Source organism: Aythya fuligula, chromosome 2 (genome assembly GCF_009819795.1).
Source record: "Aythya fuligula isolate bAytFul2 chromosome 2, bAytFul2.pri, whole genome shotgun sequence".
In the NCBI taxonomy this organism is placed as follows: domain Eukaryota; kingdom Metazoa; phylum Chordata; class Aves; order Anseriformes; family Anatidae; genus Aythya; species Aythya fuligula.
The window spans coordinates 10,551,355-10,576,584 of NC_045560.1; the positions used below are offsets into that span (position 1 = coordinate 10,551,355).

General features: G+C 36.6%; 1 protein-coding gene across 2 annotated transcripts in view; it reads left to right on the forward strand.

Annotated features, from left to right (window-relative positions):
• The first annotated feature begins 6,368 nt into the window (after nucleotides 1-6,368).
• The window catches only part of WDR60 (WD repeat domain 60), a 31,145-nt gene continuing 12,283 nt past the window's right edge, over nucleotides 6,369-25,230 (forward strand). Inside the window, exons 1-11 of one of the 2 annotated variants that reach the window (XM_032182760.1) lie at nucleotides 6,369-6,469; nucleotides 8,655-8,708; nucleotides 11,032-11,467; nucleotides 12,032-12,084; nucleotides 12,716-13,039; nucleotides 14,388-14,452; nucleotides 16,103-16,160; nucleotides 19,414-19,491; nucleotides 20,669-20,870; nucleotides 22,521-22,623; nucleotides 24,552-24,681. In XM_032182760.1, coding sequence (XP_032038651.1) covers nucleotides 6,455-6,469; nucleotides 8,655-8,708; nucleotides 11,032-11,467; nucleotides 12,032-12,084; nucleotides 12,716-13,039; nucleotides 14,388-14,452; nucleotides 16,103-16,160; nucleotides 19,414-19,491; nucleotides 20,669-20,870; nucleotides 22,521-22,623; nucleotides 24,552-24,681 — 1,518 coding nt within the window. In that variant the 5' untranslated portion in view covers nucleotides 6,369-6,454. Of the gene's footprint in view, nucleotides 6,470-8,654; nucleotides 8,709-11,031; nucleotides 11,468-12,031; nucleotides 12,085-12,715; nucleotides 13,040-14,387; nucleotides 14,453-16,102; nucleotides 16,161-19,413; nucleotides 19,492-20,668; nucleotides 20,871-22,520; nucleotides 22,624-23,628; nucleotides 23,744-24,551; nucleotides 24,682-25,230 lie in introns of those variants that run through there. The other variant, XM_032182759.1, reaches the window with a different exon arrangement.

The following is a 25,230-nucleotide window of genomic DNA, read 5'->3' on the forward strand; positions in this document are numbered from 1 at the left end:
CTCGCATCCTGCGCCCGGCCCCGCTGGCCGCGCACCGACACCAGCCGCCGCCCGCTTCCGCGTTCGGCCCGGCCCGGCCCGGCCCCAGCCGCGGGGAGGCGCCGGCCGCCCCTTTCCACTCCTGTGGCGGCCGCCGCCTCCCGCAATCCCGGGCGGCCCCGAGGTTCCCTCTCCACCGCCCCGGGCCTGCCCGAGGAAGAGCCGGGCCGTGAGGGGACTCCCCCGTCGCTTCCCGGCTCCCGCTCGGTGGCGGAGCTCTGTGAGGAGGCAGGCGATGGCGGGCACCTGGGTGCTGCTTCGTGCCCCCCCACAGACACGCCGCGGCTTCTCCCCTCTCTCTGTAGCCACGCGTGTGGTTGAAAGGTTTCCACCTGTTACGCCCTTCTGTGGAAAGCTTCGTATTTTCCTTTGCTTGCTGTTGAGGGATGTTATTAAAAGATGGGCTGATACACGGCTTGGGGGAGCCAGGAATTGGTCACTCCACGCCTGAGTTACAACAGGTGCCGCCTGAAGTTTTGCTCGCACATCCTCAGATAAAGCTGCCTCCTTCGTCATCTTGTTAATATATAGGAGTACCTGGGGTGGTACCGACAATCCAGACTCTTGGGATTACACAAGTCCTGCTCTGCAGAACTAATAAATCCTGATTTTCTACAGGTTTGCATCCTGTGTCCCTTTGTAGATATGCTTGCTTCACACACCTTCCTCCTACCATTCCTTTATCTTGTCAATAATATAACCCCACCAATTTTGGGAGGGGCAGCTGTTGCTTCTCCTTGCTTATCAGTTTGCTGGTACACCCTTGCTGATTAATCTCAGCATTTATGAGGAGTGTTATTTATCTGGATATAAGTGCCCAATCTTCCACTCAGCGGGGCAGTCAAGGCTCTTTCTCCTTTCTTCGGCCAACTTTCACAAAAGTTGCAGGGCTCTGAGACAGGCAGGGGTGAGCAAATTTAGCCCATAGGCTAAAAAGTTATGAAAAACATAAATGACAAACAGGGAAGCTATGTTAGCTTCACATCCTTAAAAAATGAAAACAATCTCATCTCAATTATCCAGAGAAATGGAAAGTCAGAAAGGAAATGGCACAAAAGATAAAGCTGTTTGGCCAGTATTGTACAGCAAAACTGGAAACAGTCCAGATCTCGGTACCTGATTGTGTTGTTCTTGTATCATCTTTCCAAATTCCCTTCATGCTTGCACTTAAACACAATGGATGACTCGAAGAAAAATAAATGGCTATAGATTCACAGAATCCAGAGTGGGTGAGGTTGGAAGGGACCTCTGAAGTGCTCCCTCACATTGAGCCAGAACCTCCTGTGCTTCAGTTTGTGCCCGTTGCCTCCTGTCTTGTTGCTGGGCACAACTGAGAAGAGACCAGCTCCAACCTCTCAACACCCTCTCCTCAGATATTTATATATATCAATGAGATCTTCCCTCAGTCTTCTCTTTTCCAGGCTAACCAGGCCCAGTTCTCTCAGCCTGTCCTTGTACGACAGGTGCTCCAATCCTCTGATCTTTGAAGCCCTCCTCTGGACTTGCTCCAGTAGTTCTATGTCCCTCTGGTACTGGGGAGCCCAGAACTGGACACAAGACTCCAGGTGTGGCACCACCAGGGCTGAGTAGAGGGGGAGGATCACCTCCCTTGACCTGCTGGCAACACTCCTCCCAAATGGTTAGGAAACTGCAGGGCAGCATAATACTCTATAAAAGCTTTTTTTTTTTTTTTTTTAAACTGGGGGTATTGAGTGTGACTGTGACCCATTTGGATCCCAATAATATCAAACTACTGTAAATGTGGCTGTGGGTTGTTTGTCTGTGTGGTTTTGTGTTGTCTGTTTGTTTGCATTTACTCTATTCCTAAATACTTGTTTTGCTTATATAAACTTTCTTGTGAATTCTTCAGTCCTAAGGTTGAGTAACGCCTAGTACAAGTGGTCATATTCTTTGATGGCTCCTTCAATTACTGCAAATACTGTCATGATTTTCTCATTTTTTCAATCCCTTCATTATAGGTCTTGGACTCCATTGCTCCATTTTACTTCCCTATTTAGCTTCACAGTATCAGAATCAGGATATTACTGTACCACAAACCAAAATTAAAATTCAAAATATGAGAAAAAAAAGTGATTGAATTAACATGATGTTACGCCAACTAACACTTCACCATATGCAACATTTTATTCTGCTGTCCTTTATGTCTCAGTGTGCGTTCTGCAAATGAGCTGGATATAGAACTGGTAGAGTACCCCATACAGTCAATATATCATAGAAGCACAGTAGAAAAAAAAATGAATCTTGTAGTAGCATTTGGTATGACGAACACATAATTGTAGGCCTGACAACCTAGCATTGATCCTGGCCAGACTGATGAATTAGTCAATACAGAAATCTGATTAATTAGAATTAAAGGTGAGTGATACAGCGCCAATCAAATAGGAAAACAAAAGCGAGATCTTGTGATATTGATTTGAAAGCATTTATCTGTAGCATCAAGAGAAAGTTCTGATAAAGAGGTTACAGCTGACTTCTTAGAACTTCTGCAGATAACCAACTTGGCCTCATGCAGTATTTTGGTGAAGAAACTGGGTGGTATGAAATTAGCATACCATTATTATAATAGAGACAAAAGAGTCTTGTTAAGATACAAACGCTGCTGCTTGAGGGTTAAGTTCAAGTCACTCTCTTAGAGTACTTGATACAATGTTCCTGATAAACAGAAGTTATTTGTTTACTCTTTTATTTATTTATTTATTTATTTATTTATTTATATTTTTGTTGGTGTTGGCAAATTGCTGAATAATTTGCTCCAGAAACTTCAGTTTGTTAAGCTAATTCTCATATTTCCTGATCCTGCTGTTTTTTTGATACTTACAATAGCTGTCTTCTTGAACATGTCAAGAACACTTGAAGTACTTATACCACAGAGATCACTCTGGCTTTTTCTTAAGTATCCTATAGTGAATTGTATCAGCTACAGAGCTGATTACGTTTATCTCAGATAATATTTATTCTTTTCATATCCTGCTTTGTAGGCCCATTGCCTCCTTGGAATTTTAATTAATACTTTTTGATTACAATATTCCTTTACACACATTCTTAGTCATTTTTGTTTGTTCCCCCTTTTTGTAGGATTCCTTCTTTATTTGGTTAAAACTCAATAGCTTCCATTTGAGTAAAACCTGGGATTACAGTAGTTTGCTGTGATGCCTTTTATCCAGTAAGTACCAATACTATATTTGAAAATAGCTTCCTAGAAAGATCTTGTTTATAAATCTTTTTTTTTTTTTTTGGGGGGGGGGGGGGAGGGGTAGGAATGAGAAAAATTGGCAAATTTTAGTTAATATGGTGAAAAAGAAAAATCTAGGTTTCCCCCAACTTCTTTGGATTTCACACAACAAAATATGTTTTGGAAGCAATTTTAATTGTTGCTTCCAGATTAACAATTATTCTTCCTGAAGACCAGTATTTGATACTTACTTGATTTGACCTTATTTTAGTCAACAGCTTTGTTTCAGTATGCAGCTTTTCTCTACAGATTTTTAACTATCGAATAGAAATCTTTAACTATGAATAGAAATATGAGAATGGTTACACAGATAGGAGTTTTAGCTTAAAAAAAAAAAAAAAAAAAAAAAGGAATTATTAATGTAAAACATATTTTTATTTAAGTGTACTTCTGGGTTTGATTTTGTCCTGCTGTCTCAACCTGCTTCAGATCATCTAGCATATAGCATGAATATTTTCTACCTGCTTCAAATTATCTAATGTGTAGCAGAGAAAGAGTTAGAAGACTCTACCATCAGTATATAGAGCTTCTGTTGTTTGGAACAAACCCATGTATCTCTGATATAACCCAATCTGCCTTCATTTTCACTGAATGCATAAATTCTACTAATGATAAGATGCTCAAATATTTATTGTTAGACGTATGTATTTTCCACTATATGTTCTTAAGTTTTCACCTTAATCATCATTTTTTTTTTTTTTTTGTGGTTGTTGTTGTTGTTTTCCCCCTAACAGGACTCTTACAAATTATGGCTCAAAACTCAAGGCACATAGGTCACTTCAGAGATCCACGTTTTTGCTGTTTCTGTTTATGAATCTGGAGGAATGACTACCAAAACGATTTTGAACACTTTGTGAGAGATCATTTATGCACCTATACTGATGATAGTATTTGAGTTTTCTTCTCATCTTCAGCAGAAATTGGTGAATCTCAGAATTCACCATAAATTCAGAATTCAACAGAAAAGGGGGGGGGGGAGAAGGGGGGAAGCAACAAAGTCTAGATCCTGGTAAGTCTCTTCCTTCATACAAAACATTTATTTATTTATTTATTTATTTATTTTTAAGTAAAGGAATGATCATTTTTAAACACGGTGTAGGGTTGACATGTTTTCCCTATGAGAGTACATATTTCTCCTATTTTTTTTGTTGTAATTCTGTGGTATGTAAGTCCATACACAGATGGAGAAAAAAGCGATATTGCATCATAGGATTAGAGGAACATCCAAAGACAAATAATAGCACATTATTATGAAGTGTAAAATGCTGTTATTATGTATTCCTGTTTTTCAGATAGTGCAGGTGAAGAACAAGCCACAAAATACAAAAGCATGTACTATCTACAATCTTATTAAAATTCTCAGGGCTACCAAAGGCCTAGCTTACAACACCTTTTTCTTTCCAAGAGAAGGTAGGGCATCCTTTTATGCTATATAGTGATAGAACAGATGCATGTCTTTTTTTTTTTTCTTTTTTTGCATGTGTTCACATGACTCTAATACCCATTTTTAGAAAAACAGTAGAACTGACATATTTTTCTTTTTTTTTTTTTCCTCACTAGATTGGTGATAAACTATCATTTAGTTTGATAAATGATGGAAAAACAAAGACATGCACAAATTTTAGCTCTGTTGTTCCACAGGTGTTCCTCCAACTTGCGTTCTCATGAAGCAGTTAAGCTTGTTTGATCACTGGCTTTAAGCTTTGAAAAATTCTGTACAGTCCCTCTAGTGGTGCCTTCCCACATCTGTGATTTTTGTCATAGAGCTACTTGACTAGTATACTCTGCTAGGGGGAATAAAAAGCTACTGGCAGCCAAAACTGTTATTTTGTTGTTTGTTTGTTTGTTTTGGTATCTAACTCATACGCACCCTCTAAAGAAGTAGATGGTACATCCAGAATTTAAAAAAAAAAAAAAAGATATTTTGTTCTGTCCAGTCTTTGGTATTGCTGTCACATTTACTAGTTTTAGTAATATGTGCTTGCTGTATTGTTATTAAAAATAAGTTGAATTAGAGTACTTGTAGGTAGCTTTTGTCCTTCAGCTTCTGTATGGAGGACATCACATGTGCAGAATATCCTTTACTCAGCAGATGCATAGTTCCATGCGCTTGTAACACTTCACCACCTTGGCTAAAAAGCTCTTGGAATTAATCCAGGATGATTTGTACACGCATTTCTGCTTTTTCAGGGAAGAAGATATAAAAAATGCTTATGGATTATTATTGCTCTGCCAGACAGCTAAATTATTCATATGAATGTTTATAAATAGTTTAGTATTCATAGACGCTTAGTGCAATATAGCTCTTAAAAGCCATAATGTCTTTTCTTTTTAAATATCATTGTTTTTATCCTAATTGCTTAATTTGCTTTAGTGATACATGATAAAGGAACATACTTCATATTCCAGACAGAGAGATAACTTTACAGCTTTTTTGTTATGAAGCAAGAAAATATGGATACGAGAAATCTGCATACAAGGATGTACTGCATTGTATATACTTGCCAAGTGACTATTTAAGGCCAAGAACTCAGGGTTAAATTTTATCTCTGAAGTCTAATGACAACTCCTGTTGAACTTCACGATTGTTTCCCACATGCCAAAATGCCTTTTCTTTTTCCCCTCGGTAAGCAGCTTTCTACAAGTGTTAACAGCAAATACTTCAGTAAACTCACTCCCCCCTTTCATGTAGTTACAACTTTATTTTTTTGTCCCACTAAAAAGAAAACAAACAAACTTCAAGCGCCCAGGGGAGTTTTTAGTTAACCCCCGTAAATCGCGCAGCACGCTGACAGAGTACAAATATTCGCCGTGCAAGCAGCGCCCGCCTTCCCCGCAGGCCGTCCTTTGCTCCCTGCTGCAGAAACCAGCTCTGATGCTATTTATACGATTATTATCATTTTACATTTGCAGCTCTTTACACGTGCTGCTGCGGCGCCGCCGTTTCTCCTCACGCCGAGGCTGAGGGGCGAACCGACCGCCATTTTACACCGCCCTCCCCTTCCCTTCACGCCGTGCGGCCGCAGCACCGCCCGCTCCGGGGCGGGCTCCCCGCTCCCTCCCCGCCCGGCCCACCGCCGCCGGTCGCTAGGCGAGCCCGGACGCCCTCCCGCCGCCGTTTCGTGCCCTCCCGGTGGCGGTGGGACGCGGCTCCCCCTTGCCATGGAGGGCGATAAGGTGAGCGGCCGGCCAGCGGGGCTGCGGGTGCGGCGTGAGGGGACCGCCTCGCCCCCGTGCCCCTCAGGAGGGCCCGCAGCCTGAGGGGAGGAGGCGGGGGCGGCAGCCGGGATCCTCCGCTGCTGGTCGAGGCCGTTCCTCGTCCGGCTCGGCCCTGGGGGTGAAGGGGTGCAGCCAGCTGGCGGCCTCAGCTGCTGCTGCCCTGGGGCTCAAGTCTCCCGGTTTTGTCACCGCAACGATGAAACTGTCACCTACGTGGCGTGAGGAGGCCGTTATTCCTTGCATCCCCTGAGGAATAAGGGTTATTCCATTAGGGGAATAACTCTTTTCGTTGGGGTGGCTGCATCAGGCACAGACCTCCCTGCTGAAGGGATCTGGTTGTTGATGAAAACACCCGAAGCTGTTCCTGATTCAGATCTTGGATAGCTGCTACTTCTGTAACTGATGAGGTTTGGTGCTTTAGGGACCCACGTAACATTTGCATGGTGCTGCTGTGTTGTGAAAAGTTCATAGAGCTCCAAAACAAAGGGAAAACCAAACAACTTCTACAATGTATCAGTGTGCAATTATGTTACATCTTCACTTGGAAAAGCAAGGGTATCACATAACTTTTTTGGAAAAATCATGAGCGTTTTTGCAAAATTGAAATATATATATATAAATCGTGGTATAATTTTTAGAAAAAGTAATTTAGAAAATCACTTTTGTTGTTACTATTATTTTCAGTGTGGATTTTACAGTTAATTATTTAGTGAGCACACAGAACAAAGCACCGTGAAAAAAAGCATGGCAAGGTTTGTGGCACTTCATTACACTGAAGTCTAAAGGCTTGAAGCACTCTAAAGGCTTTCATTTTGACACCGTTTCACTACCTGTGGTGCATCACAAACCTCTTTATTGAAAAGAGATGGGTTAGTGAATTGTGGTGGAATGCTAAACTTTGATCTAGGTTTTTTTTCAGGTGTGTTGGCATGTTTTTAAGACCGCCAAAGATCCAGAGGCATTTGTACAGCCACACTGTTTGAGAAAGCCTCCTTCTGTTTTTTCTGTTCTGTCAAATCAAGGCTCTCACTCATGCTGTTTACCATTTTGAGAGCTCTCAGATAGTTAACTCATATTGGAAATGAGAGAAAGAAGTATTTATATGTGAAGAATTAAGTACTTTTCTCTGGCTTTAAGACTGCAGAAATATATCATACTGCTTTTGTTTCTTTTTCTTTAGAATCATAGAATCATACATTCTTAACAACGATAAGAATAACATTTTAAACAGAATGTAAGAATAAGTTCTGAAAAACTCCAGTTTTTCTAGGTTATGAGTGAAGAGCCCCCTCTTGGTGTCTTAAAGATGTTCTCTGAGGTAGTGAGGATGCTTAGTTTGCTGACTTCATAAGGCTTGATCTTTAGTTTAGGGGACAGGTGTTTAAAAGTCAGATTGTTTCATAGAACTTCTTGAGTTCAGTAAATTGTGGCACTAACGAGCTCTCTGTGTTCTCAGGTGCATGAATTGAGTTAAACCTCAGTGTGGCTTAAATAACTAATCTTATTTTGGATTTAAATGAGCGTATGGGGACTTTTAAATTAGTAGCCAGGTGAGCAATTTAGATAAATCCTTTTAAAGTTTGTCCTAAACATTTATTTCTATACGTACAGCAATTCCTCTGACACTTTTGTACTTACTGATGGAGGGACAGTGCTCTCAAAGGTATTACATTTCTTCAAACTTTAAAAAGGGTCCCTCTATTTGTTAGTCTTCTGCAAAAGCAAAGAATGAAGTGGGAAATCATCATATATAAAAAGCATCATATTCTGGTGGTGGTAGTGAGATGAAAATTGTTGACCTCAGAAAAGTGGCAGATGTACCTTTTTGGGCACTGGAAAATCAAGTCTAAATGTTGGCTACATTTTTTTTTGGTCTGTTTTAAAAATAAATCTCAAGCTGCCTTATCTAATATCTACTGACTATGCTCTTTTTAGGCTATTAGCATCATTAACATTCTTACTTTGTTTTCTGATATGTACCTTAAAAAAAATAACAATCATGCATTATATGTTTGGGATTTTATATAGGGTACTGTACTACTTGCCATATATAGCTTGATCCTTTCCTTTGAAAAAATATTCTTTGTTAAATGATTTTTCACTGCAAATTGATTACTGCCTTTTGCTGTCTTTTCTGTTCTAGAGAAGAACCAAAGAAGATACTTGGAAATCAGAAGAACTTAAGAAACATCTTAGGGTAATTTTATTTTATTTTTATTATTTTTGATGCTAAGTTACCTTACAGAAATCACAGAATCATTAAGGCTGGAAAAGACCTCCAAGATCATCTGGTCCAACCATCACCCTACTACCAATGTCACCCACTAAACCATGTCCCTAAGCACCATGCCCAACCTTTCCTTGATCACCCCCAGGGACTGTGATGCCACCACCTCCCTGGCCAACCCATTTTAATGCCTATCTACTCTTTCTGAGAAGAAATGTCTCCTAATTTCCAACCTAAATCTCCCTTGGCACAACTGTCATTTATTGACAATCTAAACAGAGAAGATTAGCAAACATGAAGACTTGTTCCACTAGACACTATGCCTTGTCCATCCTCTTTAATATCTTTATTGATGATTTGGATGAGGGAATTGAGTGTATCCTCAGTAAGTTTGCAGATGACTCCAAGTTGGGGATAAGTGTCAATCTGCTGGAGGGTAGAGAGGCCCTGCAGAGGGACCTGGACAGGTTGGGTCAGTGGGCAGAGGCCAATGGGCTGAGGTTCAACATGGCTAAGGGCCGGGTCCTGCACTTTGGCCACAACAACACCTTGCAGTGCTACAGGCTTGGGGCAGAGTGGCTGGAAATCTGTGCAGAGGGAAAGGATCTGGGAGTGCTGACTGATGCTCGCATGAACATGAGCTGGCAGGGTGCCCAGGTGGCCAAGAATGGCATCCTGGCTTGTGTCAGATATAATGTGGCCAGCAGGACCAGGGAGTTGATTTTCCCCCTATACTGTGCTCTGGTGAGGCTGCACCTCGAGTGCTGTGTTCAGCTTTGGGCCCCTCACTACAAGAGGCCATCGAGGCCCTCGAGAAGGGCTACGAAGCTGGTGAAGGGCCTGGAGCACAAGTCCTGTGAGGAGCAGCTGAGGGAACTGGGATTGTTTAGGTTGGGGAAGAGGAGGCTCAGGGGAGACCTCATTGTTCTCTACAACTACCTGAAAGGAAGCTGTGGGGAGCTGGGGGTTGGCCTCTTCTCACAGGTAACTGGTGATAGGACTAGAGGGAATGACCTCAAGTTGTGCCAAGGGAGGTTCAGGTTGGAAATGAGGAGACATTTCTTCGCAGAAAGAGTGGCCAGATAAAACAGTGGTATCTGACTTGCCCACTGCCCAAATCTAAGCTGTACTTACTCAGTTTCCTACACGCATATTATATATTGTAATTGCTGTCATTATCTATTATGTTTGTCATGTGTTTTTAAACTGGTTAATCACTTTCTCCAAAGACGTTTGGCCAAATACGCATTCAGTCACCAGTTAGTAACACCATTCATATTCATTCTGTGCTGCATTTTTTAAGAGGTGTTTTACAATACATATATTTCTTTCTGTCTTGTGCAGATCCTCATTAATTCTTTGATAAAAGATACCCTACTTGTTCATCTTGTCCACCTAGCTTTCTGCCAATTACATTTCAAAGCTCCCCATTGCTTCAATGCCAGTGCTACAGTATAAGTACTTTGTACTTTTTAGATACTCAGTAACATTTCTTCTACTTCCAGATAGGGTAAAGCAAACAAATTTGAGACAAAATGGTTTGGTTCCAACAGAAGTAGTGTGGTTGGGCTTTCATTTCTGTGAAACAGATGGATAAAGTTTAATTCAGTGTACTCATTGACTGCAATCAAAGAAAGTTCTGTTTGTTCTGCATTAAATAAATAGCTGAAATCGTGGATGTAGTGAAACTAGTGGGAGTTTTGGTACTTGATTCAAGAAGGTTCAAATATGATCTGTTATAATGTTAAAAATAAAAACAAAGATAGGAATAGTAGCATCATCATGGGATCTAGGCCAAAAATTTTCTTTCACAACTTTTATATGCTGTATTTTGCCTTCTCTTCAAGTAAAAGCAAATCTTCTATTCTAAAGGCAGTTATGGGATGCCCAGTTATCTATCATTGCTCTTTATTTCTGTTACGTATTTTACAAGATGGCATAGTTTCTGTCTACATGAGCTAACAGCTTTAAGATAGTAATTTTTTGACCTAACTCTAAGCGGGATGCACAGTTCTACACTATTTGTTTTACCAAATTATTTCCACAGACATTGAAAATGCAGCTTATGAATCTCACTTACTAGTTCTCTTTACAATGAATTACAGACATGGTGTTTTACAATTTTACATACAAAGTAAGCCTAGAGATATATCAGCATTTTAATACAGGTAAGGAAATTAAATTCAGTTAGCAACCCAGAAATTGATTTTTTTTTTTTTCACGTGTATATATTATATCTAAATAGATTGCTAAATTAATTGATATATTATTATTATTGTTATTTGTACTCCAGGCATCACAACTGGAGGGTCAAAATGAAGACAAAAAGCACAGAGAAAAGAAACTGCAGAAAGAGAAGGCTGTTGATGACACAGGCACTCATAAAGATGAACGCAAAGACAGAGGGAAGAGCAAGGAAAGAACAAGAGAGAGAGAGAGATTTAAATCTGTTGAAAGAGACAAAGATAAAATGAGAGAGAGAGAAAGGGGAAAAGAACATCACAGAGAACGTGACAGAGAGAGACACCGAGATAAGCTTCGAGAGCCAAGTTTGGATAAGGAAAGATACAGTGTACCGAAAGATAAAGACAGGGAGAGTGATAGAGAACGTGATAAAAAGCATAAAATACATGAGATAAAGCAAACAGACCTGCAAAATAATCTGAAACCATCTGAAGGAAGAGAGAAAGAACATTATAGAAAAAGAGAAAAAAGCAGACATCGTTTGGGTATGTTGCTTTGTGTTGCTCTTTTACTTTGAAATATTTGATATTTAGGTAGAAGTACTGTGCAGCTGTACAGAGAGGATGAACACAGGCACGTTGGAGTAACTACTGAAATATAAATCTTTACAGAATCCTCTCATAACTTAGTTTTATTTTGGTGCTTTTTTGAATTTTGATGTTGGTTTCTTTTCCTTTGAAGAGATAGTGAATTTCACTGCTATTGTTGGTCAGTTGACTTGAAAAGAATAAGTACCTTCCTGCCCAGGCATTGTCTACTGAGTGATCAGTTTGAATCCCAAAGTTGCAGGGTTATTGCTGAAGTTAGTAGCATGTGTCATTTCTCTTACCATTACAAAAGACAATTTAAAGCAGATGGGTTCACCAGGAAGGAAACAGGAATAACCAGTTTTGGAGAGAGAATTTCAAATGAACAATCTGTTATTATAGAAAGCTATTATGTTTTAGAAATCAATATCCCTGAAATGCTCTTTTCTAGTCTGGAGCTAATTACATACAGAGTTTGAATATAATAAAGTCTGCTCATTAATTTTTACATATATTTTTCAGAAGAGGAGAAAATAAGAGATGAAGAGCGAGAAAGAAGACATACAGGAAAGAAGGTAAAGAAAGAGAAAGGAATGAAGTGTTTTGTAATGAAATAAGATAAAATTGCAAAATAATGAAGAAATCAGACCCCAGCCTAGAAATTCAAGATTGCCATATATAGTAAGGTTCTCACAAGTGTACAAAATACATAACAAAATATATCTGAACCATTCTGATTTAAGGAAATATTTACTACCTTTTTTTTTTAAAAAAAAAATAATAAAAAAAAAAAGTAAAATGAAATTTGGGTAGCAAACAGCTTTATTTTTGTACAGCTTCATCAAATTTTTCCTTCTGCTATATATATTACAAGGATATTGGTAAGTATGCATCCCATTTTATGATAGATCACCTAGTAAATAAAGAATTAAATTAGTGTGTAAAGATTACATAATCCAAAGACTTTTCTGTAGCCGACTAAGCAGTGTTTCTGAAGAATTATTCAGAATCTCAAGTGATGTGATAAGTTGTTAGTTGCTTCGCTATTATATTTGATAAAAAATTTGGCTGGAAGATCCGCGCTGTCAGAAAGAGATTTGGTATTTAACAAATCTGTCTATTTTTGACCATTAAGATGATGGATTTGTAAAATAAAACAGTCTTGTAGAACTTTCTAACTCTTTAATGTTGTTTTTCTCATTGCAGGATAACAATACCAAAAAGGGCATTGACAAATTTTTAGCAATTGGAGTTGAAGAAGGTGAACGGGGACACAAGTTGCAGAAAGATCAAGAGCTGGATAAAGAAGAAAAGAGGAGATACAGGGAAAAACAAGGACATTCTTTTAGGTCAGGAAAAGAGAGGCTTTCAAAAGAGAGAAGTCATAAACCTTATGACAAGGAAGAGGAAGAAAAGCACAAGTCAAAAGGATCTAAAGAAGGATCTTCCCATGGAGACAGACGACATCCAACAGAAGCTAATAAAAGAGTAAAAAGTGGAGAAAATGAAAGAAAGAAGCATGATCTTAGGGTTAGTTTTTTAACGCTAAAATACATTAACTTATCACTCTAATTGCTGATATATTGTTATTTATGAAAACACTAGGATCATATGTCAACATTTTCTGAAATTTGAGGCTAAGGTTGTAGGTGAACATACTACATATGCATTTAAGTGTCCTAAACCAGAGCTGATTCCACCCGTGAAATCTAAATGGGAAACTTGTGTATGTTAGAAGTTTATTTTTTCATAAAATTCTTGATTGCTATGACTTTGAAAATTTTCATTAACACTGTGAAGTAGAGATTAGGCTAAAGGTCCGTTAAAATGTAGTGACTGTCTGAAAAAAATAAGGATTTTTTTAAAGGCTATTTTGATGCTTCTTATAAAGGGAACACGTACGTCTAACTCACAATTAGGCACATCAGTATAGAGCCCTTTATATTTGTTTGTTGTCTTGACTTCTGAAGCCATTAAATATATTTTATATATAAATACAGAGCATTACAATGTATCGTAGAGATTTAATCAGAAACTTGGAAATGTTACTGTTTTCTGTAAGTTCTCATTGTACTAGAATGAGAGAGGAAATCTGTAGCAATTTTTAACTCTTAAAAATCTGAGATGAGTTTTATAGCACAAAGAACCATTCAGGTGGTCTAGGGTAGTTTCTTCTGCTTGTTAAAGAGTATGTACCTGTTTCTCAAAGAAAAGGTCAGAAATGTATGTTCTAGTGAAAATACTAGGCATTTTCAATGTAGGGACCCACCACAAGTAGTTCCTGTAACTGACTTTCTTCAGCAGAATTCAAAAGTCTATCCGCAGCTTGCTTGGGGATTGACTTCCTTGGAAATTGACTTCCTTGGAAATTTACTCAAGTAACTGTTACAATAATAGTCACCTTTGCTGATTCTTCTCTTTCAAAGTTCCTTTCTCTGTTAAAAGCAACTTTTATTTTGAATCACCTGGTTAGTACATTTCCAAACATAGACAAATCCATCATAACAAAGTTTAAGAGGCAAGTCATATGCTGCGAATTAAAAGTGCATGAGACTGATCTTTGTCCCTGGGTCCAACAGATGTGAATTTTTGCAGTCTCTACTGTTGAAATACCATTCTTTGAAGGAGTCTGGCCACATTCAGATGCCTATAGAGGATAGCCCCTAGTCCCTACCAGTTTTTCAGCCACATCTGGGGATTGTTTAGGAAAATGCTTAGGAAATTTGGCCTGTGGCAAAACTGGACCAATAACTGGGCTAACAATTCATGTGTGGACAAGCACTTTACAGTGGGCCCAGAGCATTCTTTAGCCATTGTTACTAATACAGTGACATGAAGATATCCTATAAAAATTGTGAATGTGTGACTTCTTTTACAGAACAGTGACTACAAAAAAGAGGAGGAGAATCAACAAAAAGAAAAAATGAGCCATCAGCATGTAAGGTAAATTCAGAGATTTAAAATAAATGTGTATTGTATGGCATCTACTAAGATACAGTCACAACCGAAACATTAAGCATGAACTCATAATATCTCATACTAACCTCATAATGTCTAGGGCTTTTCCTCCAAGATGATTTATTTAAAAATGTGTATATTTTTATTCCATTTAATTTTTTTTCTACACCAGGGTAGTATTAGATATTGTGCAGTTCTTGCAAACTACAGGTATGTTTATATAGGCACTTAGTTTGGGAGATAGAAATGCAGTGCTCTACCACGTGAAATTCATTATGCAGTCATGCGGACAAATGTATGGTTCATGACAAGCTGTGTAGGACCCTCTTCAACTGTTTATTTCAATTTGAATATCTCTACTTAGCTGCTCCACTGGATGATATCTAGTTGTTGTAAAAGGGGAAGGTTGAGGTTGTCCTGATTAGGAAGAGTAAATTTTAGGGTAATGTTTCCTTTTTTTTATTTATTAGCAAATGGAAAATCTCTTTTTGATGTTTTCTATACATCCTAGTTCTCTTTGCATTCTTTAATGTTTCGGCCTTGTGAAATTCCTATACACCTTTCTGAAGTATAACTCTCTGGGTATTTCATCAGTCACAATTCTTGTTCCTGAATCCTAGTTTAGCTTCCTAGCTCAATAGAAGACAGCCATGCTGGTGTCTGGGGACACTGACAGAGACAGTGAAGTCCCTCCTGCTGTTGGCTAAGTATAATTACAGTTTCTTAAGAATGGGACAAATCACTTCAGTGTTAGTCAGTTTACACTGTGGAAGTATATTCCTGTGAAAAGAAAACCGAAATAAACCCTCTGTGTTGGGATGCTTCCTAGCAGCAGCACTCAGCTGTGTCAAGCAGCACAGACTACAGAAGGTTGTATTTTGCAGCTGTTGCTGATGGGGTGCTGTGGGGTAGACTTTGGCTGTGCATAGCTGGTAAAAAGGAGTTACCTATTTCTGAATGGTATTATAGCATATAGGAATGTCCCTAACTCCCAGTTCAGTATCCAGCAAATTTTTATTGTTGCTTTTTCATGTTCAATCATCTGTCCAAACACCAGTATAGATGACCTCTCACTCACTTAAGAACTCAGAACGCTCCCTTCTTGAAGTCTGATACTCAGCTTCTGAAATAATCAAACAAATCGCTACAGAGCAGAGGTGGTTGCTGATCTACTCCTCCTCTCTGGCCCTGATTGTGTTGTCCTCATAAATAAAACCCCTCAATGAAACATCAGGTTTGAATGTCAGTCTGATTTACAACTTTAGAGCATATTACACCAGTCTGATCTTGATCTACAGTTGGCTGCAGATATTAATAAAACTCAATGATGTGTAGGTTTCACATTTTTTTCTCTTTAATTTTTATTTTGTATTGATGCAATTATAGGCGTTACACTTAAACAAGTAAACAAGTTTTTATTTCGATTCTTGGCTGATTAATCACTTGCTTTTTCATTATCATTTTATATCATAAACAGATCTATAAAAATTATTTGTAGAAATATTTTTTTTTGAATTTTTCATTTTTTTTATTTTGTGGAAAAAACAGCAATTTTTTCTTAAAGAAAGCAAACAAAATAACCCCAGTGCTTTCTTCTGAGTTAACAAATGAAATTTACATTATCTTTTCCAATAGGACTGCAAAAGATAAAGAAAAAATCAGTGAAAAAGAGAGAAGGGACACAAGGCAAGAGGTAAAACTATTTGATTTTGGATCTTAGAATGTTGTGATTTTCTTGCAATTAATGACAGTTACAATAAGTATTATCATATGATATATGATAAAATAATGTTTATGTATATTGATTGATCTTCAGATATTTATTAGTCTCTCTTTATGGATACAGCATTAGAAAACAGATGTATTCTGTATAAATTTGCCAAGCATTAAAGGTAGCTATCTACTCAACTTTATGTCAGTATCTTCTACGCATGAAAAGTAATTCTCAGTAGGTGGGAAAAGTTTAGACATAAGTAATATAAAAGATGTACACATACCTATATTATATCATTTGTTTTTATAAACAGCAGACATAGGCAAATAAAATGTAGTGCAAGCCAAATAAAATGCAGTTAGCAATGTAGTTTGTATCTGTTACTTAAAAACGGTTGCCATAAGAGAGAGGAAAGTATTTTTATAAATGGACAGTTTTTAAAAATTGTTACTTACCTAGGTTTTCAGCAAGTGTAGAAGTCAAGCTGTATAGATTTGGGTTAATTTGAACTAGTCTGTGCAGATACAACCTAACTTTATCATAAAAAAAAAATAAATAAATATGTATTTCAAACTGTTTGTAACCATCCTCAAGAAGCCAAATTCTCTTGGAATGTTGTAGGATTGTGGTCCTGATCTGAGAAAATGCATTAGTACCGACTGAAGACATGCTTTTCTGTGCTATGGGCATAAAGTTATCTTTCATATATCTTTCAGCCATATATCTTGCAAAAACATACTAACTTCTATTAGCTTTTATGCCATGAATATGTCTATTTCAAGGCTGACCTAAGACCTCTGTTATTCTTTCCTTCTAATTTCCAATACGTTTCTATTATTATTGCTTTAGGACTAACATTAGTTCAAATACTTTTTTAGGGTTTTCTTCCCCTATGAGTTTGTAGGAAGCAAGTTCGTTCTTTCTCTGACTTAATTTTGCTGACCTTTACAAGCCAAATTCTTCATTCCTTTCATCATCCTAGCAGCTCTGTATTTCAGTTTGCATTGATTTTTCTTGAATATGGGTGGCCAGACTTGAACTCTGACTTTTCATCGGTGCTTCACGTAATATTGTACGTGACATAAATACTTACATGTTCCTAAAAGAAGCCTTCCAATGTATTCTTTGACTTAATTTGAATGGCTTGGCTCTTATCCCTGTGGTGACTAATACATTCAAACTGTTCTCTTCCTCTGTTGCTTCCAACAGCTGAGGTCCAGATTCAGCTCACCTTTAGGCATGAGTTGTCTGCTGAGAACCTAAATTTCCCTAAATTGCCTCTGTAATTTGTGGGGAAAAATAAGGAGTTTGGATTTCTTTTCCGTTAACTTCTGTTTCTTCATTGCCAATGGGAGGCAAACCAGGAGGATGAGATGCTTACTTGGGAGCTAACTCAAAAGGAATAATTGTCAAATTCTATGGGTTTGCGCTTTTTTTTTTTTTTTTTTTTTTTTTTTTTTTTTTTTTTTTTTTAACTATTTGTTACTCCAAATGCCAGAGTCATTTAGGTAGTCCAGCTTGTCTTTCTCATCTTGCTTTGTGTTGACAGTATATTCTCCACAGGCCTTTTAAAGTAGGAACTAGCTGTGGTAGGGTGATTCTGATTTCCTATGAGAACTTAAGAGGTTCTTAGGAGGACAGTAATATTTTGACAACTACTGACAGTTGGAGGTTTCTGCTATTTAAAAACTACATGTGCAAAAGATGCAGTGTTATAAACATATGCGTTAATAAAAATGAAAGCTCTGTATACAAAGATTCAGAGATGTTAGTGTAACAAAGAATATAGATACATTTATATGTGTATTACTACGTTTATTTTCACTAGAGTGAGTAAGGAAAAAAAAAAACATTTCCATATAAGCTAGTTACTGCTGGGTACCTGCAACCTTACAGGCAGAAGTAATTGGGGAAATCTTGCCCAATTTCAGCCAGTTTTGCCCAGATGGTCAACCTGACAAATACAATCTATTCTTGATCCCAAGACTGATCTGGGAAATGACTCAAAGTGGCAACCAGAATGACTGAAGTACTGTAGTGCTAGGAGTCTGATATCAGACTCTGAAAAACAAGATATCCGTGTTAGCTGCTTATACTTGCATAATGTCTCTGTTGCTTAGGAGAGGAAGGCACTACATTCTGTGAAAAGTAGATGGCTATGATCATGCTGTAGTTGCAGTTGATAGAATAGGATTGCAGGTGTTGAGCTAGTCAAATTGCTGAAATAACCACAATGAATTTCATGAGTTTCCAATTTCTGGTCCTGGCAGGGACTGGAAAGATAATGGATTTCTAGAATGAAGCCTATTATCTGAGACAGAAAGCTCTTGAACAGTCACGAAAGGATCAAATGTGTGCCTAACTTGGTGTTTGACAACTAGCTGTTATCCTTGGATTATAAATGAAGAAGGAAATAATAGGTGCTTCTGGATAATTTTCATAAAACCTCACATTTGTTTTTGTTTTGAAGTCTGTTGAAATCCCTTGCATGTAGATAATTTAATTTATTACTTGGAAGAGACTACTGAAGGAAGAGGCTGAGTAAGGATTTGATATATTGGTGTGTATTGTTTAAACTCTTTATTTTTTGATCATGTTAGGGTAATTACCTGATGTTATTTTAATCAATAAGTTAGTGAAAGACAGCTTCTTTGAAGTTATTTCAGGGATGCCATAAATCTTATTGCAAGAAAATAGTAGTAGATAATTCAATGTTAACAAATTTATTTATGTATAAAACTTATTTTCTCATTGCATCCATGTATCTGTTTTCCTGGTTCCAACATCTGCACTCTTTTATTATCAGATAGAGTCCCTTGGTATTATTTAGGTGTAGAGATAGATATTTTGGTGTAATCCCCTCAAAAATTCAACAGTCTTATTTTGCTGTTACACTATCGTGAAAGCTACTGTATACTATTGAATTTATAGGCAACAAATCAGTTTTTGTGTCTTTTCTGATAAAATTACAGGTGGGAAAAGCAGTTGTTCCTCCCAATGTAGAGCTGAGTTCTCCTTTGTCATCTTAAATTATTATTTTACATCAGTAATAATCACTAATACAGCTTTTTTGTATTTCTAAACTGAATTTGTTGCATATTTTTGTGAAAATGTAGAAATATATTTCAGAAATAGAACAACTATTAGTCTATCTTTATGCTAAGATTTAGGAGATTAAAAAACTAATTCTTGATAAGATTATGTAACAGTTTCATTTATTACTTTTGTTTAGGAAATTAAAGATACACACATCTATAAATCAGACACAGGATTTGATAACTTCTCAGAAAATTATGAAGATGATTTTGAAGTAAGTAAAAACATACAATTGTCCTTTTTGAAATAATTCTTAGGTATCAAAATAATGGTTAATTTTATTAGTAGAAATGAAAACTACAGGTTGTTGCATGGTTTTTAGTTTTACATTCTGGTAACAGTGACCTTAATGTGTCTAACTAAATAATATGTAAATACACTGTTATGTTGAAACTCTCTGCTATATACTTAGATTTCATTGAAGGTTGGGAACTTTCTCTTTTTTTGAAGTCTTCATAAAATTCTTTTTCTATCTTGCTGGATTTAAATTATTTAAATAGTTTACTGTGAAAAATGCTGAATATTTTAAATAATGGCATCAAATTATCAATTTAATTAGAGAGAAAAAGCCTCATTACTTTTCATTGAAAAAAAAACTTTGGAAAAGGTATTGATGCATGGCAATCCCTTCACTAATTTGTTTAATTGGATTCCCATTTTTAGCTCTCTTTTGTTTACTTTAAAGTTGAGATAGAAGAGTTTGCAGAGTGAGCTTTCATTGCTAGCTGAACCAATGACATTGTCATCTTTGTTCAGCCAAAGTAGAATTCATCTCCACTTTGGTTATGTGTGATGTCTGCCATTGAGACATTAATTACATTCCCTTTACATTCAGTGGAGAGAAGAAAGCACTTTTAGGCTTCTTCATATCATTTGTGAGATGCTTACTTCAGCATGAGACGGATTGTCTTAGCTGTGCTCCAAAGAATTATTAAAGCATGTGTCTAAGCATGCACTTGCAAGCAGGTAGAATGGAAGTTATGTAAATTTGAGGGTGCCGTTGAAGGGCAACTTGAATTTAAACTAGCAAATAACTTTATATGTCTCTGAATCATTTATTCTGCTGAACACCATTATGTTCTTTCTTTAAAGAACACATAACTCACCTGAACATATAGTTCCTACTTTAGGATACTAAAAAAAAAAATGTCTATTTTGGGCAGTGAAGGACAACATTGGGGGATTTTCTTTTCTCAGTTAAAATTGCCACACAATCAACACGTTATTGTTTTTATATCAAATGGTTATTTTCAAGTGCCTTTCAGTCAGAGGGTTGTAGCCATCTGTATGATAATTTTGTTTTACTGTTAGTGCATTTCATGATTTGTTAAAAAGATCCTGAAAAATACAATATCTGCAATCCATGTTTATTAGTACTATTACTTCTAAAGGATTATGAAGATGATTTTGATGATGATGATGAAGAAGACAAAAGTGGTGAAGAAAGAGATGCAAAAGAAAAACTAGGAGAGATTCCTTTTTCCAAAACATCAGAAATTGAAGAAATTCAAAGAGCAATTAATGCAGAAAATGATAGAATTTCTATTTCACTGCCAAAGAAAATCAAAAATGAAAAAGAGGAACCAATCATGGGTATGTGACTAGGCACCAGTCTTTTTTTTTTTTTTTTTATTAAATGTATGAGTAACATATAAAACTTATGAGTAAACACGCCCCTTCTTCTGGAAGTCTGCTCAAAGGCAGAAATCTGGTCCTTTGGATGAGTCACTTGGGTTTGTGGGTAAGTGCTGTAACTTTTCACATTGCTAAAGAATGATTCAGAGGCATTACTAATCGTTTAAAATGTGAAGTATAAAAATTTACAGACTAACATTTCATATGTCTTACTTTGGTTAAAAGGAGAATGAGAGAGTTTAGATTTTGAAAAACTGGAGGAGTGCTAGGCAGTTTGGGTCTTCTGGTGACGTTAATTGGCCTTCTTTTAAGCAAGGTTGAAGCCACTGCTCTGGTTGTGAAAGTGAGAAAAATACATCTACTACTTAAATGTGTAGTTTTATGTTACTTTTAAGATGCAGGGTTTTTCTCTGAAAAGTGACTGTGAAATTGCAGTTTTACATTCAGTTGATCTGATACCTCTGAGCGCCCATTCTGTTTATTTAATGAATTGCATCTCTGGTTCCCCTTTGCACTCTCTACTCATGTGAATGGCAGTACAAACTGTGCAAAAAGAATCTTAGGTTTGTACTCCAGTTATCATATAGTAAAGCAGAACTAACACAGTGATGGAAGAATATAGCATGGAGTTTCTCTAAGTTTTTACAACATTAATACATATTCAGTTAAGTTGTTATTGCAAGTCAGAACCACTCTTGCAATATGGATTTCTTCTTGCAGATTTCTCTGTTCTTATTATTTTTCTAATAAACATGTGGAATCAATAACAGAGTTGAAACTCTAGATCTAATAAACAGTATAGAATTCTAATAAATAATATATTAGAATATATAGAGAGAATATATATTCTGAGCTATAGCACTTACTGCTGTACTGTAAATTACACAACAAATTTATTTGACAAAATGTTCATTGATCACTCTAATAATAATTTTGGAAGGTTAAGAGCACTTTAAAAATGCTACCTAATAAAAGCAATCTTCCTCAAAGGTAGTGAAACATCATCAGTCCTGGATGGAAGTTAGATATTAAGGTCAATTGGCTACGATCTAGCCAGGACAGCGAGTAAAATCAAGACAACATCAGATACTGGACTTACTCTATTAACTGCTGCTTTTAAAACAACAGTTTTCAATGTTTTGCTTATTCATTCAAGGTCATCAGTTATATTTCTGTTGATGAGGTTCTCTGGTAGCTGTAGAGATGACTTGAGGTGTAGTATGCACCTGGTGTAGTGTGTGTGAATTTAATACAATTTTTAAATTGGTCGTAGGGCATTTTACTGTATACAGGGTAACAAGGGACCTGCTAATGACAGAAGAAAGGAAGAGTCACTTTCTGCATCAAAGTCTTCTAAAAATGAAAATTACAATTGTCAATCATCTTGATTGACTGCTAAAGGACCAAAATAAGGGAAAAAGACTGTCTCATCACTAAAGTTAAAAAGCTTACTGTACTGATAGTGTGCTAGAGGTTGTGTAATGTGCAAAGTAAATTTTTTGGTAGCTTTGTGGTAATAAATCTGTTGCTTTTTGTACTTGCTTCTTTACATTTTAGTGCAGTGTAAAGTGTGAATTATAACACTAACAACATTTTATAATATCACAGAAGGGCAATATCCTCCTGCCAGAAACTCGTTTTGTGGAATATTCATGGATTTTGAAAAGGCAAATCAGCGACAAAGTAGCAGAAGTGTGGCTAGTAAGCAGAAGTAAGTGTGTTTTAAATAATCCATATAAAATGTCATCTCAATATGTGATTTGTCATTTTTTCATATTTGAAATATATGAAGTTTCCAAACTTGTGGGTTTTAGAGTCAAAATATAATTTTACAAACTAAAAGTAATTAGTTAAGTAGGCTTTCTATATGTCATTTTACAATGGAAATTTATCTGTGTATTAGTTTGTGTAGCATTTCATTACAGAATGAGTTGCCAGCATTGTTATTTCTCTGTATGTTTCATCAGTCACTTAATTAGATACCAACTTGCAGTACTAAAGAGCAAGCCTTTTAGCTGTTCTTGGGACTCTGCAGAACTATAATTTCTTGAAATATTCAAGATACTATATGGTATATACTGTTGCCAAAATAGCATATTCCCTTTTAGGGATAACACCAGTTGGTGTAAAAACATGTTATTACTGATTTAAAATTGATCTAGATTTCAGACTTATATGACATATCTGTTTTAAAGAAACAAATTGATGCCTGTTTCTTCTGGAACTTTCTAGGAGTTCCTGATTTATATGGAGCTTCATATGTCTCTCTGATTTTCAGTTAAATCAAATGGATGTATAAAACCAAGAACATTCAGTGTTATTGCTAATACTAGATTTCATTGCTTTGTGGCTGTTCATCAGTGGCTGATCTTCACATAAGGGAAATGTTATTGTCTAAGCTAAATCATCTTGCTTAAATTTATATGCCTAGATTTTATGCGAGTTCATTGGCTAGGCTTTCTCTTTACATAATGGAGAAAGATTACGAAATTCAGTAAGACCTCTCTGTGAAGAATTGCCTTCTGAAATGTTTGTCAATCCCTCTCCTGATTGTGGAGGAAATATGGGCAAGCAGTTCAGATAAATAACTTCGGACTACTGAAGTTCAATAGAGTGAATCCACCAATCATAGTCTGATTCAAATGCCTTTCACACAAATGTATAGAGCACCACTGTATAGAACCTATCTTAGATAACTATGTATATAACTTTCTCTACATGCTAACAACATAGCTTGTGAAGGGTTTGTGGAGTTTAATACTGTGCTAATACATTGCTACCAATTAATAGACTGAAAAGATCCCATAGATGAGCTGTGGCACTCTGTACTTGTAAGTATAATTATAAGGCTTATTCCTTTAATGTACAAATTTGTCTGAATGTGTCATTAAGATTTGTAACTAGGAAGCAACATGCATGAGTCTGAATTATATCTCAGCAATCTGTTCCCACAATAGTTGTGAAAAAGTAGTATATGAAGTGTATGAATGGCGTGAAGAAGAAGTAAAAATAGTAACATGGATAAGACAATGCAATATGTATAGTTTAGTAGCAAAAAGGAGATGGGAAAATTTCCTGTATGTACACAGAGAAATCCAGCCTAAACCACTGGAGGAGCAATTCCAGTTCACGTTGCTCTAGTCTATTCCCTTTTTAAGGACTTGTCTTACTGAGAAGAAATTGCAATTAAAATATGCATCTGAAAGACTGTTTAGACATGTATTTGGTACAGACCCATAATTGTGTTTGGATTGTATTTGTACTAAGTGTATTAGAAAAATCTGAAAGTGGAAGAGAGAGACAGAGAAGTCAAGAAAAATTTCTGCATTGGCTAGATGTCTGTATTATGGCAAGAGCACAGGATTAACTTGTAAACAGACATCTATAATTCAACTCTTGAAATATTATCTTCAACAGTTTTATTACATTAAAATTGATGATTTATTGTGGAAATTGTGACGGAGATTGATTGTTTTTTCATTATCCACACATCCATACAAGTGGAACAATAGTATTTCAGATAGATCAATGGATTTTTAAATAGGTGGTACTGTACAATATCAAGTTGTTTTTCCTGTGGAATAAAACATACTTGGTCTTAACTATCTTTGTATTTCTTTCTTATAATGCTTTCTACAGAAAACGGATCGCAGAACTTCTCCCACTAATTGATCTGGACTTCTCAGTTACTTTTTCATTATTGGATTTGCCTCCTGTAAATGAATATGACATGTATATTAGAAATTATGGTAAAATGAACACTAAACAAGTGAGTAACATACATAGTAATATTTAAATCCTATAAGTGCTTTTTATTGTTTTGGAAAACAGTTTTCTTTGCAAAACAAAGCTACTAAACTAATAGGATAGCTTATTAATAAATAGTTATGTTTCATATGAAATCATTTCAATAAAGCAATAATATCAAAGTTTTTTGGGCCAGATACACCATTTCCTTTCTGTATTAGAAAAGGAATTTCTTGTTTGCCTTCCCATTTTATAAAGAAGTTTCTGTATGTTTGTGGCTCACTGTCCCAGGTACTCTAGGTTTTGTCTTTACATGTAATGGGAGAAGTTGTGTATTTTTTCAGTAGGGCTAGTACTCTTGTGCAAAATGTGGCTCAATACGCATTCACAGAATGCATACACATGCATGCACACTGTGTCAGCATGCTTAGGTCTGAATTTACAAATAGAAGAGGTTGAGCACATCAATTTTAAAATAAGTATTTAAACTCTGTTCGATTACGTGCTGTCATTCTTCACTGTGTTACCCATATCACTTTGTCTTTACCCATATTGTTATGTCTTTATACTT